General features: G+C 34.7%; 1 protein-coding gene across 1 annotated transcript; it reads left to right on the top strand.

Moving 5' to 3' along the window:
* Positions 1 to 987: 987 nt before the first annotated feature.
* LOC137398461 (N-acetylneuraminate lyase B-like) lies at positions 988 to 13,456 on the top strand. The gene is made up of 9 exons (XM_068084575.1): positions 988 to 1,052; positions 4,186 to 4,256; positions 5,636 to 5,706; positions 6,535 to 6,622; positions 8,001 to 8,076; positions 10,148 to 10,298; positions 10,969 to 11,120; positions 11,275 to 11,440; positions 13,090 to 13,456. The coding sequence occupies exons 1-9, from the start codon at positions 1,044 to 1,046 to the stop codon at positions 13,227 to 13,229; spliced, it is 924 nt and encodes a 307-aa protein (XP_067940676.1). The 5' UTR covers positions 988 to 1,043; the 3' UTR covers positions 13,230 to 13,456.
* Positions 13,457 to 13,660: the final 204 nt, after the last annotated feature.

The raw sequence follows: 13,660 nt of genomic DNA, 5'->3' as shown, positions 1-13,660 counted from the left end.
AAAGTAAGATTTTTTCATGTAATACTCTTCAAAAAACTTCTAGAAGCACCTTGAAACATCTGAAATAGGTAATCTACCTAAGGGAGATGGCACAATTATTCTGAGGTTGTTAATGGTGGCTGATTAGTTCAATTGGTTAATTAAAACAACCATGTCTAAACAAAGTGCTATAGCTGAAAATCCTATATTAGCCAAGATCTTTTTCGCCATCTTGTTACAAAATCGCTTTCACTTCAATTTCGTTTTAAACCGTCTTTTTTGGCCTTGCCACCCCTTACAGGTGAAAACTCCAAATTATTTTTGTTTTTTAAGTTTGGAGGAGTATAAAAAACTATATATATAAATTTCAAACATTGTTTTATTAGAATTAAGTTTCTAGAGAAAAGAAACAAACAAATAAACTAAGACAAATTATGTATAGCTTGTCTCTCTTACAATGACAAAAGTTCATGTCCTGAAGTAGAACTGCTGCTGGAACCACTAGCACCCTGGCAGTCTCATGCACTGTGGGAGATAATCGTGTGTAATAAGTATGTGTACAATTATTTTTCAGTTAGGCAAGGCAGTTAAATGACTCATTTAGTAGTATGCCTGGTTGCAAACTGGAATATCAGAGTTCAATGACTGGACAATGCAATCTTCTTTACTGACGCTCAACGTAAGAGGTCGGACAGACGAACGCGGCTCTTAGGATAGTAAAGATCACCAAAAGTGTGGGGCAACTCCTCAAAACTAAATTCGCATTGTTATTGTAAACTCTTCAAGGATGGAACTCTTTATCTCTGGTGCAAATGGTAAGCATCCCGGCTGTAGCTGTTTGTTTACTCACAGATCTTGTGGTTCAGAGATAAGATGTTTGATGGTTGACCTTTGACACATGTCCTTTTAGCCTAGGCTGCGCCAAACTTGTGGATATAGACTGTGACTTTAATGTGTTTACTGGAACAGAGGCTAAGGTCGTTGAGATGTTTACTTGATTCTATCATACTGCTTAAAGAGAAGGAGCGATCAACATCGGCGACAAGATACTCTCCAAATTGATTATGGCCAAGGTAAGATTGTATTTTGCTTTTCAATTGGCTGACAGCTGTTAATACCTTCTTAGTTTATAAAATGGAGAATCAATTATTAATTATAGTATTTGCGCAAAAGATTTATATGTTCAAAGCACAGATAATATCAAAGCAGCCATTCTGAACTAGCCTGGTATATACATTCGTTGATTTAAATTGAGTAAATTGCTTTAATGTGAGGAAAGACATTGGAGTTTTTGCTGATTCAGCAGTCATAAATGCTCAGAGATATAACAACAAAATATTGATAATTTTGCTGTTTGTTATACACAGCCAAATATGAAACATTTTGAGAGAATTGCTATTTTCAGATGTTTTTTTCTTCAGGCCTTAAAGATGTGTTAAATAAATATAAATAATACAATAACATAATATAACAGCAATGTTTTCAAATGTTACTCGGACAGTTTTAAACAAAATATTATTTGTTGTTTTGAATTGGTAATTGCAGGTATGAACCGCAGTTGAACACATCAATTAACACCAATTGACTTTGTGACACTCACAAGCAAGTGCTAGTTGTTAGAATGTACAGGCTGTAGACTTTCTGACACTCACAAGCATATGCTGTTTGTTAGAATGTATGGGCTGTGGACCTTCTGACAAGCTCAAACAAGTGCTGTTTGTTAGAATGCGCGGGCTGTAGACCTGACCAGCTCAAGCATGCGCTGTCTGTAAGAATCTACATTCTGTGGACTTTTTGACACTCACGAGCAAGTGCTGTTTGCTTTAAGTGTAACAGGAGGGTTAAAAATAAACTTTGAGACTTTGCATCTATAGAGGCATACATTTATGCTTAGATACAAAAACATATTATATTATTATAATTATTATAAAACATCTATATTATTATTCAATATTTTCCAATTTTTGCACATAACATTTTGATGAAAACTAAATTTGGTATTTTATTAGGCAGACTTATTGAAATGCACAAAAATGTCATTTTATTATAACCAGGGTTGGTTTGATATATATCACTTGATATATATCATCGATATATATCTTCGATAGATATGATATTTTTGGGTAAAAAAGTCGATATTTTTCATATTTTTGAAAAATATTCGTTTTAGCATTCCGTTTTCATCTTACAACTATTGATTTGTCTAAAATGCTAAAAACCACCTGAAATCATCAAATACTTGCATAGGGGCCTATTAGGCTTACCCAACATAGACGAGCAAAGACAACCAGACCAAAGCAGTTACATTGGCTAGACCAATAAATTAGTGTTTGAGCTGAGAAGAGTTTTTCAGATCTAAAATGTATTCCTTCATCCCAGTACCATTTCTCTAACTTGATTATCTCATCTCATGTTAAACTGTTATATTTCATTGCCTTATTGGGAAACCAGCCTGCTGAAAACCCTTTGAACTTCATAATCCATGATTTTGAATTGAACAATCTGACACCCAGAAACATAATTGTCGATTGATGACAGAGTATCTCACCATTTTCTGTAAAAATCTTTCAATGAATAGCTTCAAAGGATTCTGGCTCAGTGTAAAATCTATAGATAAATGTGATGATAAACTCTGACTGCTAGTGTTAAGTGTGTGTTTTCATCATGTGGACTGGTTCACAGCAAGTTTAGAAATTTTCTCGGTGTGGTGAAGGCTGGCAAGCTGGTGTTTGTTTACAAATACCTAAACTAGACAAGAGTAGGCTATTAGAACATGCATGGACTATCATAGTGTGTATTTACTATTTGCACTATTTTGATGGCACTTTGCATTCATGTCATGATTTTCAATCCAATGTTTGATGAACATTTTCATATTTATAAATATTATTATTATACTAGGCTTACAATAAATCAAGTTTTTGGTATTAAACATTGCTGACTGATCCAATTCAACCTATAAAATACACCAATCACAATGTAAACACCATACAAGTTCAACCTAGCTTCAAATTTTTTTAAAGATGTCACTTGTTTCAAAAATATCATAAATGTCAATAAATATCATAAATATCAAAAATATCAATAAATATCATGATATATATCAGTGATATGATATTTTTAAAAATATCGATATTTTTGCCAACCCTGATTGTAACTGTATTAAACAGAATTCAAAACTCTCCCAAAAGCCTCCTATTTTGGGAGGCTCATGCACATGCAGTCAGTACAGAAGCTGATAGTTCAAATACCCATAGAAACAGTTACAAATGTCTCACTGCAACTCCTTAATAAGCTTATCGATAATATACAATCAACCTAATGATCGCAATGAGTGCGATCACAAAATGTTGTACGCTTTTTTATAACACAAACATCCAGTTTGGTCTATTTGAACTATTTGATACATTGTTGTTCTATTCTCTCTAATTAACTACTCTCTCTTAATTACATCTCATGTGTAGACGATGTGAACTGTATAGTCTCAGGGTTCATTTCTGTAAGAGAAATTACAGTTATTATTGCTGCTGCTAGCTACAGTTTACTTCGCCAAATTTCCTCACTTTCCTTATGACAACCTTATAAGGCCACTCACTGGGCTGAGGGGTTTTTAGTTGGTGTTTGTAAAACTTGTTTGAAAGTTTCAATAATCTCATTCAGTAGTGGTCAGAAGAGCTGAGTTTTTGCTGCTTGTGAACCAGCAGCTGTTAGTTTTCTGTATTAAATTTTCTGTGTTATTCTTGTTTCAAGCTGTGTGTTTATTATAAAGTGATATCGCTCTATTATATATCATTTTATTATATAGAATGATAATAAAATTACCAACAAGTGATTGATTATTGATTATTATTTTTGATTATTAGTAATCAAGAACTGATTATCCTTCTATTATATAGAATCATAATCAACTTTTATCAGAGGAACCTGACATGTGCGCAGAAAGGACAATAATTATGGTTAATATTGGAGTTGTCTACAAATTGGGCAGATAACTGATAAGGACTAATGAAAACAATAGTGAATGGTTTTTATTTGATATCATAAAAAGATTTACAAGGCTCTTTTAAAATCTTAACAAGGAATATTTTGAATGCGAGGAAGGTTAAGATATATGTTGTCAAAATATGAAAAAACAGGCTTGCAAATAGCAATGCTCAAAATAATTATTAACAATTTTTTAAAGATATGATCATTTTTATTTCTCAGGTCTGTGATACACTCGTGCTGGATGATGATTGCATCATGGCTGCTCCAGCCACTCCATTCCTTACCAACGGGTGAGTTGTTTCCTTTTTGCTACAGGTGGAAACAACTACTGTGTCACTACTATAGAGTTGTTTTTTACTACTCGGCTATCCCCATTTTGGCAGAAACTTCACTCTTTTTACTGTTAACTAAATGATTTGTTTCATTTTCATAGAAAGGTGAATGGCTTGCAACATAAAATCCATCAGATTGGGTGCAAGTAAACATCTACTCATTGACTTCATGTCACCAATGATATACAGCCCCTGATATACAGATATATAAGGGGGGGGGCTGTATATCATTGATGTCACACGGTCATCACCTCAAGCAAGGTGCTTAACCATTAGCTAAAATCTTTCAATCACACATCTTAGAGACTACATGATTAGATGAATCTAGTAAAAGTTGTGATTGACTAAATACAAAACAACATGAATTATAATAAAGTCGCGTGACTGGAAAATTTGTTCACTAATTGGTTGGCTGTTGGCCTACTTGCTCTCATCTAACGAGAGTGTATCTCCTTACCCATGAATGACTCATACTTTCTGCCTCTATATTTGTAGTTACTTATACTAATATGTCTGGTCTTTTAGTTTTCAATTCTGTGGTCACAAAATGGTCTTAGGTTGGTCTTCAAGTGAGTTTCTTCTTACACAGCGGAACTCCCTGTTCAAGTTTTATAACACATTGATTAGAGTGGCTCATGATTGAGTGGTTTGGGCACTGAACTCTGATCAGTAGGTCAGAGTTTTGAGGACCATCGGTGGTGTTAGGAAGAGCTTTCAGCTACAATTGTTCACGTGTTACACCAGCTCAGTCTGTCAACCTCGATCAAAAAATGGAATGGATTAATTTGGAAATGTGTCTTTGTTGCGATTTTTTGCACCAACTGTTGGGCTCCAAGTTATTTTGCTCGACTGGATTTTGGTACCTAAAGGTTGGATGCCATTTTGGTCTAGCGCTTTTCGGCACCATCATCAACAAATAAGGAAAAAACAATGTAGAGTGGAAGAGATAAACCAAAAATGCTTTCATAATGGATATTTGCTTGTGTCTAACAAGAATAGCAAGAAAGACGCCTTCGGTGAAGTTTTGGAGATGTGAGAACAGGAATGAATGCAGAGCTTGTATACACACTAAAATATGTTCCAAGTTTAATTAAATTCATACATTACAATAATAATATATAACATTATTTAGGATAATTTCTATTTTTTGTTCTACACCAAAATGATTCCTTTATTTCGGTGTGAAGCTGTAAAAGACTAAAATTGTTAACATCACAAAAAATAAGAGGTGAAACGTAGGCAGCAAAATGATGTCATCAAAAAGCACAACACCACACAAAAGCCTCAGGTGGTTTTTCTCACTGAAGTATAACCAATCTGTGAGTTTTTGATTGCAGTGATCTGAACCTGGCTGGATTTGAGGCATATGCTAATCAGATGACCAGCACAGGAATTGACAGTCTATTTGGTAAGCCTCTTCACAAAACCTGATTATGTAGAGTGTTATATGTTAGGTACACAGTCTAGGAGGCATCATTCAAGTATGTCGCTTGCTTTGCTTGCTTCTCTTTGATTATTTAAGGTTTTTTAAAAGGTCAATTTAAAAGAGACACCATTTAATGAGTAATTCAACGGCATGATAACTTGCACTTGGAATATCTACATAGATTGACTCAAGGTAAAGTTACTGTTTTCATTAGCCAATGATATACTTTTATTAGTTATATTAGTTAATCATACACTCTCAGGAATTTTGTCAATCAATAATATACTTTCGTGAGTTCCATTACCTAACCATACAGCCAGTTATTGATACACTTATACAATTCACCAGTCAATGATATATTTTCTTGGGTATCCTGAGCCAATCGTACACTTTATCAGTATTGTGATACAAAGTTAAATACTTTATATACATGTAGTGGCATATCTGGGTTTTACAGTCTTTGACACTTCATAGCAGGTGTTTTTGCCGCAAGAATTACTTTGCGCTTCATCTTTTGACAACATAAAACAGGTTTCACTACTTCATGTTGCAGCTCTTGACAAGTAGAAACAGGTTTCATTTGTCTGTTCTATGAACCATGGCATTATGGAACAGGTTTCTTATATGACAGGCTGACCAGTGCTCTAATTACTACATTTTTAACATTCTAAAAATATTACTGCAGGTTTCGTCACTGCGTACTACAGCCTTTGACATGATGCCACAGCTTTATTTTGTCCTTAATGTGTTGTCAAAAGCATACCAACATTTGCTGTATTTCGGTTGACAATATGCTGTCTATCTATTTAGTGAATGGAACTCTGGGAGAAGGAATGAGCATGACAGTAGCTGAGAGAAAGGCAGCCTTAGAGCAATGGATGAAAGTAAAGGAAGGCAGGTAAGACCTCCCTTTCTTTCTCTCTTGTACTAGCGGAGCATTAGTCAGGGAGGCAGTTATGGGTAATCTCTGATATGCTACACATAGGGTAGAGTGGTCTGTGACAGTTTGTTTTTGATAAGGTAAGTAATTCATGTTTGTTAGAGCAAAGACTCCGTACTGACTCATCAGATTTGGTAGATTTGAGGTGACCTGCCATTGACTTGCTGTTTCAGAATAGAAATTATGTTGTAGTTATTAATAAAGTACTTTTGCCAGTCTTGTGCACTGTGAGAGATCATTATAAGTAACTAGTATTTTTATAATTATCTTTTGAAGTGGTAAGATGACAGATTGGTGTAGTGGTGGTGTGGTTGTCTTGAAATCTGACACCCTAGATTCAATTATTTTGTGAGGCAAATTTTTTTCTGCTAACACTTAGCATGGCTTCAGATAGACAGACGGACAGACGAACACTGCACTTATTATAGTAAAGACTGGTACCCTTGCAGTCCAGTGCGCCGATGGAGATAGTCGGGTGTGCCGTGTCCTCCTGTTCGAAAAAATGCATCAGACATTAATCAAATTCAGCAAATTCAGATATTGGGTTTAGCAGGCACACTATCCACCTTGCTGTATTACAGAATACTTGTGCTGATAATTACTACTCATGATGATCTCTCGGCGCACGGAAGTACTAGTAATGATAAAACCTAGAAGGTGGATGACTGGTATAGGTGGTAGTGTCCCAGATGGCCCCGCTGTATGTTGTCGGTTCAAATCTTGTAACGAACTCACAACATTTGAATGTTTGGGTTCGAGGTTTGACAACATTCAAGCACAATCTTTTGTCCAACCACTCGCTATGGGCTTACATAGACAGACGGCTCTTATTATATAAAGAATTATAAATATAATTTTTTTGCAACAACGAACACACTAAGTTTTATTAGTTTATAGTTTATAGACCGAAAACACACTGTATTTTTTGTATAAGAAGCGATTGAATCTCGTTCCCGCAGACGGAGAAATTAGGAAACTATTAACTGAAATCCGTTTTTACTAAAGCTATTTTAACTCCTAGTATATTGAGAGTTATCCTCTCATATTATTGTGAAATCTTATTCCATTGTAAATGTTTGCCTTCACTAAATGCCACTCGGTAAGGCTTTCTCTGGTTTACTAAAGATGCGCTTCAACTTGCTCTGTATGTACCTTTTACGTTCAGAGCATATTATATAGTATATATATAGTATAGAGTCCTTGCTAAATATTATACATCTGGTAAAACCAATGTGTACCCATGCTTGAGGTGAGTAAAGGCAACTTGGTTTGTACTCAATGACAAGAGGTGTAAAAGAATTTGACTGCATACAAACAGGAAATGTTTTTATTACAGGTTTAAGACTATCATCGCACATTGTGGCAGCGGATCTGTCCGAGACGCTATAGATTTGGCAAAACACGCTGCCTCGGTGAGTTATGCAGACGATACTTTGTGTTTACCTATTTCTGATTTACCAGTGTTTGAAGATTTAAATATCCTCTGCTTATTATTTTAACTCTGAGTAAATATACTGTATATATAATGTAATGCTTACATATTATACATATAACATAATGTATTTGTAAAGCATATGCATTATAATGTATAGATAAAGTAATGTATATATAGTACAATCAATGTGTAAATCTCAATATTTTCATCTGCCCAGTTACAGCTATAAAGTTTCAAAAATGAAAAATGCGCTTTGTCCTGGAGTTGAACTCACAGAGTTTGCAAACGCGCCCACCTAACCACAAGGCTAAGCTGTTCTCAACAGTGTAGCTAGTTTATATATGATATCTTTATTGCCATGCAGGGATGCACTTTTTATTTCAATTAATATCACCTTTTGCGTTTGTTTTACTTTTGAAATTTTTTAAAAAAACATTTCAAAATTAATTACCTTTTATTTTAATTCTTAATTTTCAAATGTGAAGTTTCAATTTCAAATTTACTATTACCAGCTCCAATTTCCGGTTCTTCCTTCTGGCAACCACTAAGAACTATTAAATTTAAAACTTTTGTACGTGGACTGCTGTATTATCTTGAATAGGAATTACATCTACATTTTATACGTGGACTGCTGTATTATCTTGAATAGGAATTACATCTACATTCTTTCTCCGTTCAGTTAGACAAAGCATCCGACAAAATAGTCTGCTATCTCATTTTTATTTTTGCCCCGAGAAAATAATATCGATTTGTATCGAGAGGTACCAGTACTGTCGTATTCAAAGGTTTGATAGATATCTTCTGCTGCAACAATAAACTTTTTTATACACAAACTTCTATGCACAGATTGTTATTATTAAGTAAACATATTCATGATTTTTGTTTTGTTTTTTTCAGTTCATAATAATTTTATCAGCATCTAATCATTTTTCATGGCAATTTTTGTAGCAAAACAAACTATCTAGCTATTACTTGCTAATTATTTCACATTTAAACACCTTTACAGCTGTTTTATTTATTTTTAAATTTACTTGAACTGCACAAAACACTTTTTTCATGATATGAAATTCAAAATTTAAAATGGTAACAGTTGTTATTTGTTAAATAACAATAGATTTTCTATTCAAAGACTTTTTCATTACCTGGGCAACGCCGAGCATTCAGGTAAATGTTATATATAGTATACATTATATTATATATAATGTATATATAATATAGTGTATATATAATATAATGCATATGCGTATAAGTAGCATAACTGTGTTCAATAACCCGTTTTAAATGTTGAAGTTGCTAAATATTCGCTTAACAGTAAACTGTTATTCATTTAATTAATTCCATCGCAGACAACTCCCAATGATTTCGTAATAAATTTTGAAGATAATTAGAAATAGCAACCGAGTTGCTTTAGAGTAAGATGTAAAGGTCTATGTTCAAAATATATTAACAGAGAAGTAATCAGTAAAAATGGCTTTAGTAATTATCTTTCCTTGTAAGAAGCGTGAACTCATGTGGAGACCAGGTGATCTCTGTAAGTAACGATGTTGATGCGAATACTTAATTTATACTAGATGAAATTCAATTTGTTCTAATTCATATAATTTGTATTATTTTGGGGTTTTCCTAATAATCCTTTTAATTCTCTATATAGGCTCTGAAAACTATGAAATTTTGAGAAACTTTTCAATATGTATTCTGGAAATTGCTTTTAGTATTAAGCGACAACTATTTGAATAGTCAAATATCTGCTTGACTTTTCCGTCTTATGTTGAAAAAGTTTTTGTCAAGTCAATTTTGAGTAGAGTTTTGCCAGGAAGTTAAAAAGCGAGCTAAAGTCTGCCATAATGCAGACTTTAAAACCATCTCAAGGGGAAACAGGCTACAAGGGAATAATGGTACTACCTAAGGAGAACTGTTAGAAGCCTTACTTAGAAAACATTTTTAAAAAATAAGGCAAACTAAAGAATGAAACACCAATAGAGCACAGGCTAAACTGAAAGTCTGTAATTTTCAAACCCACTAAAATAATTGCTGACACTTTTTTGCAGGTAAAAGTAGATGCTGTCGCTGTCATGTGCCCTATGCTCTTTAAGCCATCAAACATCCCAACCCTTGTCAACTATCTAAAAGTGGTTGCTGACCAGATTCCTGAGACGCCGTTCTTTTACTATGACATCAACGTCCTGACTGGAGTTATCTGTAAGTGGTTATTTGTTACTTTAGCCAAAATGATTCCCTTTGTAAAGCTTTTTGTTTGGAGCTGATAATGGCAGCTATCTGGTTGTATTATAGCAGTTATCGGATTATATTATGGCAGTTATCTGTTTGTATTATAGTAGCTATTTGTTTATATTATAGCAGCTATCTGGCTATATTATAGCAGCTATCTGTTTATATAATAGCAGCTATCTGTTTATATTATAGCAACTATCTGTTTATATAATAGCAGCTATCTATTTATATTCTAGTAACTATCTGGTTATATTATAGCAACTTCTCTGTTTATATTATAGCAGCTATCTGGTTATATTATAGCAGCTATCTGTTTACATTATAGCAACTATCTGGTTATACATGTATTATAGCAGCTATCTGGTTATATTATATCAGCTATCTGGTTATATTATAGTAGCCAAAAAGTATCTGCTGCCTCTTAGAGGTCATTACATTGCAAAAATTCTGTTGTTACAACTGTTTGACTAGCTGAAGGAGACAATTCCCAATTCTTCAATTCATGAATACGTCATCGTCATCTTTGCTTACAGCAGAATCTCATACTTTCATACCTTAGACCTAAAATATTCTCTTGTTTTGTCTAATATAGCCAACTTCTGTTTGCCTTCTAAACGATTGCTCTACTTATTGCCAGTTGACACGGGGGAAGTGATGCGACAGTGCAAGGCAGCCATAGGGTCCTTCTCTGGTATAAAGTACAGCTGTCGAGAAATGGGAAACTATGAGGCTGGAATGATGGAATCTGAAAATGGTCGATACAAAATTGCTGTCGGAGCAGTGGATGAGGTAAAACTGGGTGGCAGCATCTCTTGAACCACTTGGATTACAATACCAACATCCATCTATTTGCTTTGCAATTGGTGATTTTACCTTCTTGTCTTGATGAAATGAACAAACCTTTAACAAAATACGTAAATTATTATACTTTGATTGGTTGCAGGAATTTTTGCCATGGTTGGCGTTGGGTGCAAAGGTCACCATTGGCCAATCCCTAATGGGCACAACTCACCGTGCCACAAGAACTGCTTTTCTTGCTGGTGACATGGCTGCTGCCAGAGAAAGCCAGAGGTTTGCGCAGAAAGTTGGTATAATCAAAAGGAAGTATGGTGAGTCAGCGTTTCTGTTGCCTTCTGCTGCCTCATGGGGAGTTGTGTGCTCTATCATTTTACCATAAGTAAGAACACTTAAATCTAATATTGCTCTGCCGAATGTGAGCCATTGTTACAATCAGAGCTCTTTATTAGTTGAACCAAAATTGTCAAGACTTGAAGTGATCGCTGCCGCTGGTTTCTCAATTTACAACTGATTGAGTTTCTCTATCTTCTGAATATTTTAATGAGCATCTTAGATACCGTACTTTTCGGACTATAAACCGCACCTCTATAAGCCGCATCTGCTTTATTTTCAAAAAACCGATAATAAAACAATACATAGGCCGCACCTTTGTATAGGCCGCAGAACTCAGGACGGCGCTTTTTAACACAGCAGCAACTTTGCTGTTTAAAACGGAACAGTGTCTAACGGCACTGTTTCGTATTAACCGGCCCTTTTTAACCTAGTGCCTAACGGAACAGTATCGTTAGGCATTGTTTCGTTTTTCTTTCATCGCTGAAGGAGCACTAACCAGTAGATTATGGTTAATGCGCCCTAGCGGTCAAAGAAAAAGCCACAGAATAGCTGCACCCTTATATAAGCTACATGGCTCAAATCATCAGAAAAAAGTGGCGGCTAATAGTACGAAAAGTACGGTAGGCACCTGTTTCAAGTCATCTCTTGCTAGCTAGTAAACAACTAAAAACTAACAATCACATCACAAAAACTTATTTATCAACAAAACTTCTTCACTCGAGCCGAGGCTACTGACAGCCCTTGCCAATGCTATCAATACTTTTATTGTATTGTATTATATTATTGTATTGTATTATATTATTGTATTGTATTATATTATTGTATTGTATTATATTATTGTATTGTATTACGATTTCGAAAGTGAACTTAGGTTAAATGAGCAACGCGAACATTTTTTCAAGTAGTGGGCAGGTTCAAGTTTGCCATGTCATCATATTAATGTTCAACTGGAGTAGTAATAATCACTCTCACTAGGAATCACAGTTCGCATTTGTCCCTTTGACATCATATGAGAGTACATCTATGCTCTGAGTATATCTATTCTCTGTGTACATATATGCTCTGAATACATCTATGTTCTGAATACATCTATGCTTTGAGTACCTCTATGCTCTTAGTGCATCTATGCTATGAGCACATCTATGATGTGAGTACATCTATGTTGTGAGTACATTTATCCTCATAGCCCAGCTACGCTCTAGGTATATCTATGCTTTGAGTTTATCTATTCTCTGAGTACATTTATGCTTGGAGTACATCTATGCTGTGAGTACATTGATTTTCGTAGTATAGCTACGTTATGAGTATATCTATGCTCTGAGTGCATCTATGCTCTTAGTAGCTCTGAGAACATCTATGCCCTGAGTACATCTGTTCTCATAATTCATCTATACTCTTTCAGTACATGTAGTCTCTCTGTTAAATTTTGATTCTTCACCAATGCAAGCAGTCAGTATTACTGGTGTTACTCAAATTATCTATAGGAAATGACGGCATTTAAGCTGTAATCTTAAACCTATCTAAAAAGCTTTTGTTCAGAGGTGATATTTTATCTCTTTTTTATTGAAAAGGCAAATCCAACAAATGACTTCATATGCTACTTTTTGGACTTTGGGATGTTTGATAGGTAATGATATAGCGGTCTCTAAGGCTTTGGTGCGCATGAAAGGGGTAGAGGTGGGCCCCGTACGGCCACCACTAGTGGACCTCACCCCAGAAGCCTATGACAGTCTGCAGAAAGAGCTGAAGGAAATCAACTTCTTATAGCTTTAGATTGTTCAAAATTGTAATTTTACTAGAAAATGCTTCTCTCTATAATGGTGAAAACATTTCATTTAACACAGCAGTAGTGAGTTTACTCAATAACACATATACATTTGGTTGTAATAAAGCATTTCTTACACTCCTTTGTTTTACCCATAATGCATTTGGAGACAACCAATCATACTAGCAGTGTATTAATAAAGTCAAGACTTAACTGAGAGTTGTATTGCCTTGCTCAATATGTTCATGACATAGTTTTATTGGTCAGTTTGATTATGCACTGGCTCCTATATACACCCTGTCGTCTAGACCAGCCTAGTGAGCTGAAAGTTCGCAAAAAATCCTGATGTTGTTTTCTCTTTTCATAACTTGTGGTGATAAATTTACAAAATGTTAACGGATTCAAATCTCTTTTTTATCAAGTGCTAATACTG

This window comes from Watersipora subatra, chromosome 6 (genome assembly GCF_963576615.1).
Source record: "Watersipora subatra chromosome 6, tzWatSuba1.1, whole genome shotgun sequence".
In the NCBI taxonomy this organism is placed as follows: Eukaryota; Metazoa; Bryozoa; class Gymnolaemata; order Cheilostomatida; family Watersiporidae; genus Watersipora; species Watersipora subatra.
Note: the sequence above shows the minus strand (reverse complement) of the source record. Positions and strands in the feature narration are given on the sequence as shown.

Bases quoted from the DNA above. Each gene is read 5' to 3' on its own strand.
- LOC137398461 (XM_068084575.1), top strand. The intron at 8,077-10,147 runs GTGAGTTATGCA...ACTTTTTTGCAG, and splicing joins TGGCAAAACACGCTGCCTCG to GTAAAAGTAGATGCTGTCGC. The intron at 11,121-11,274 runs GTAAAACTGGGT...GATTGGTTGCAG, and splicing joins CTGTCGGAGCAGTGGATGAG to GAATTTTTGCCATGGTTGGC.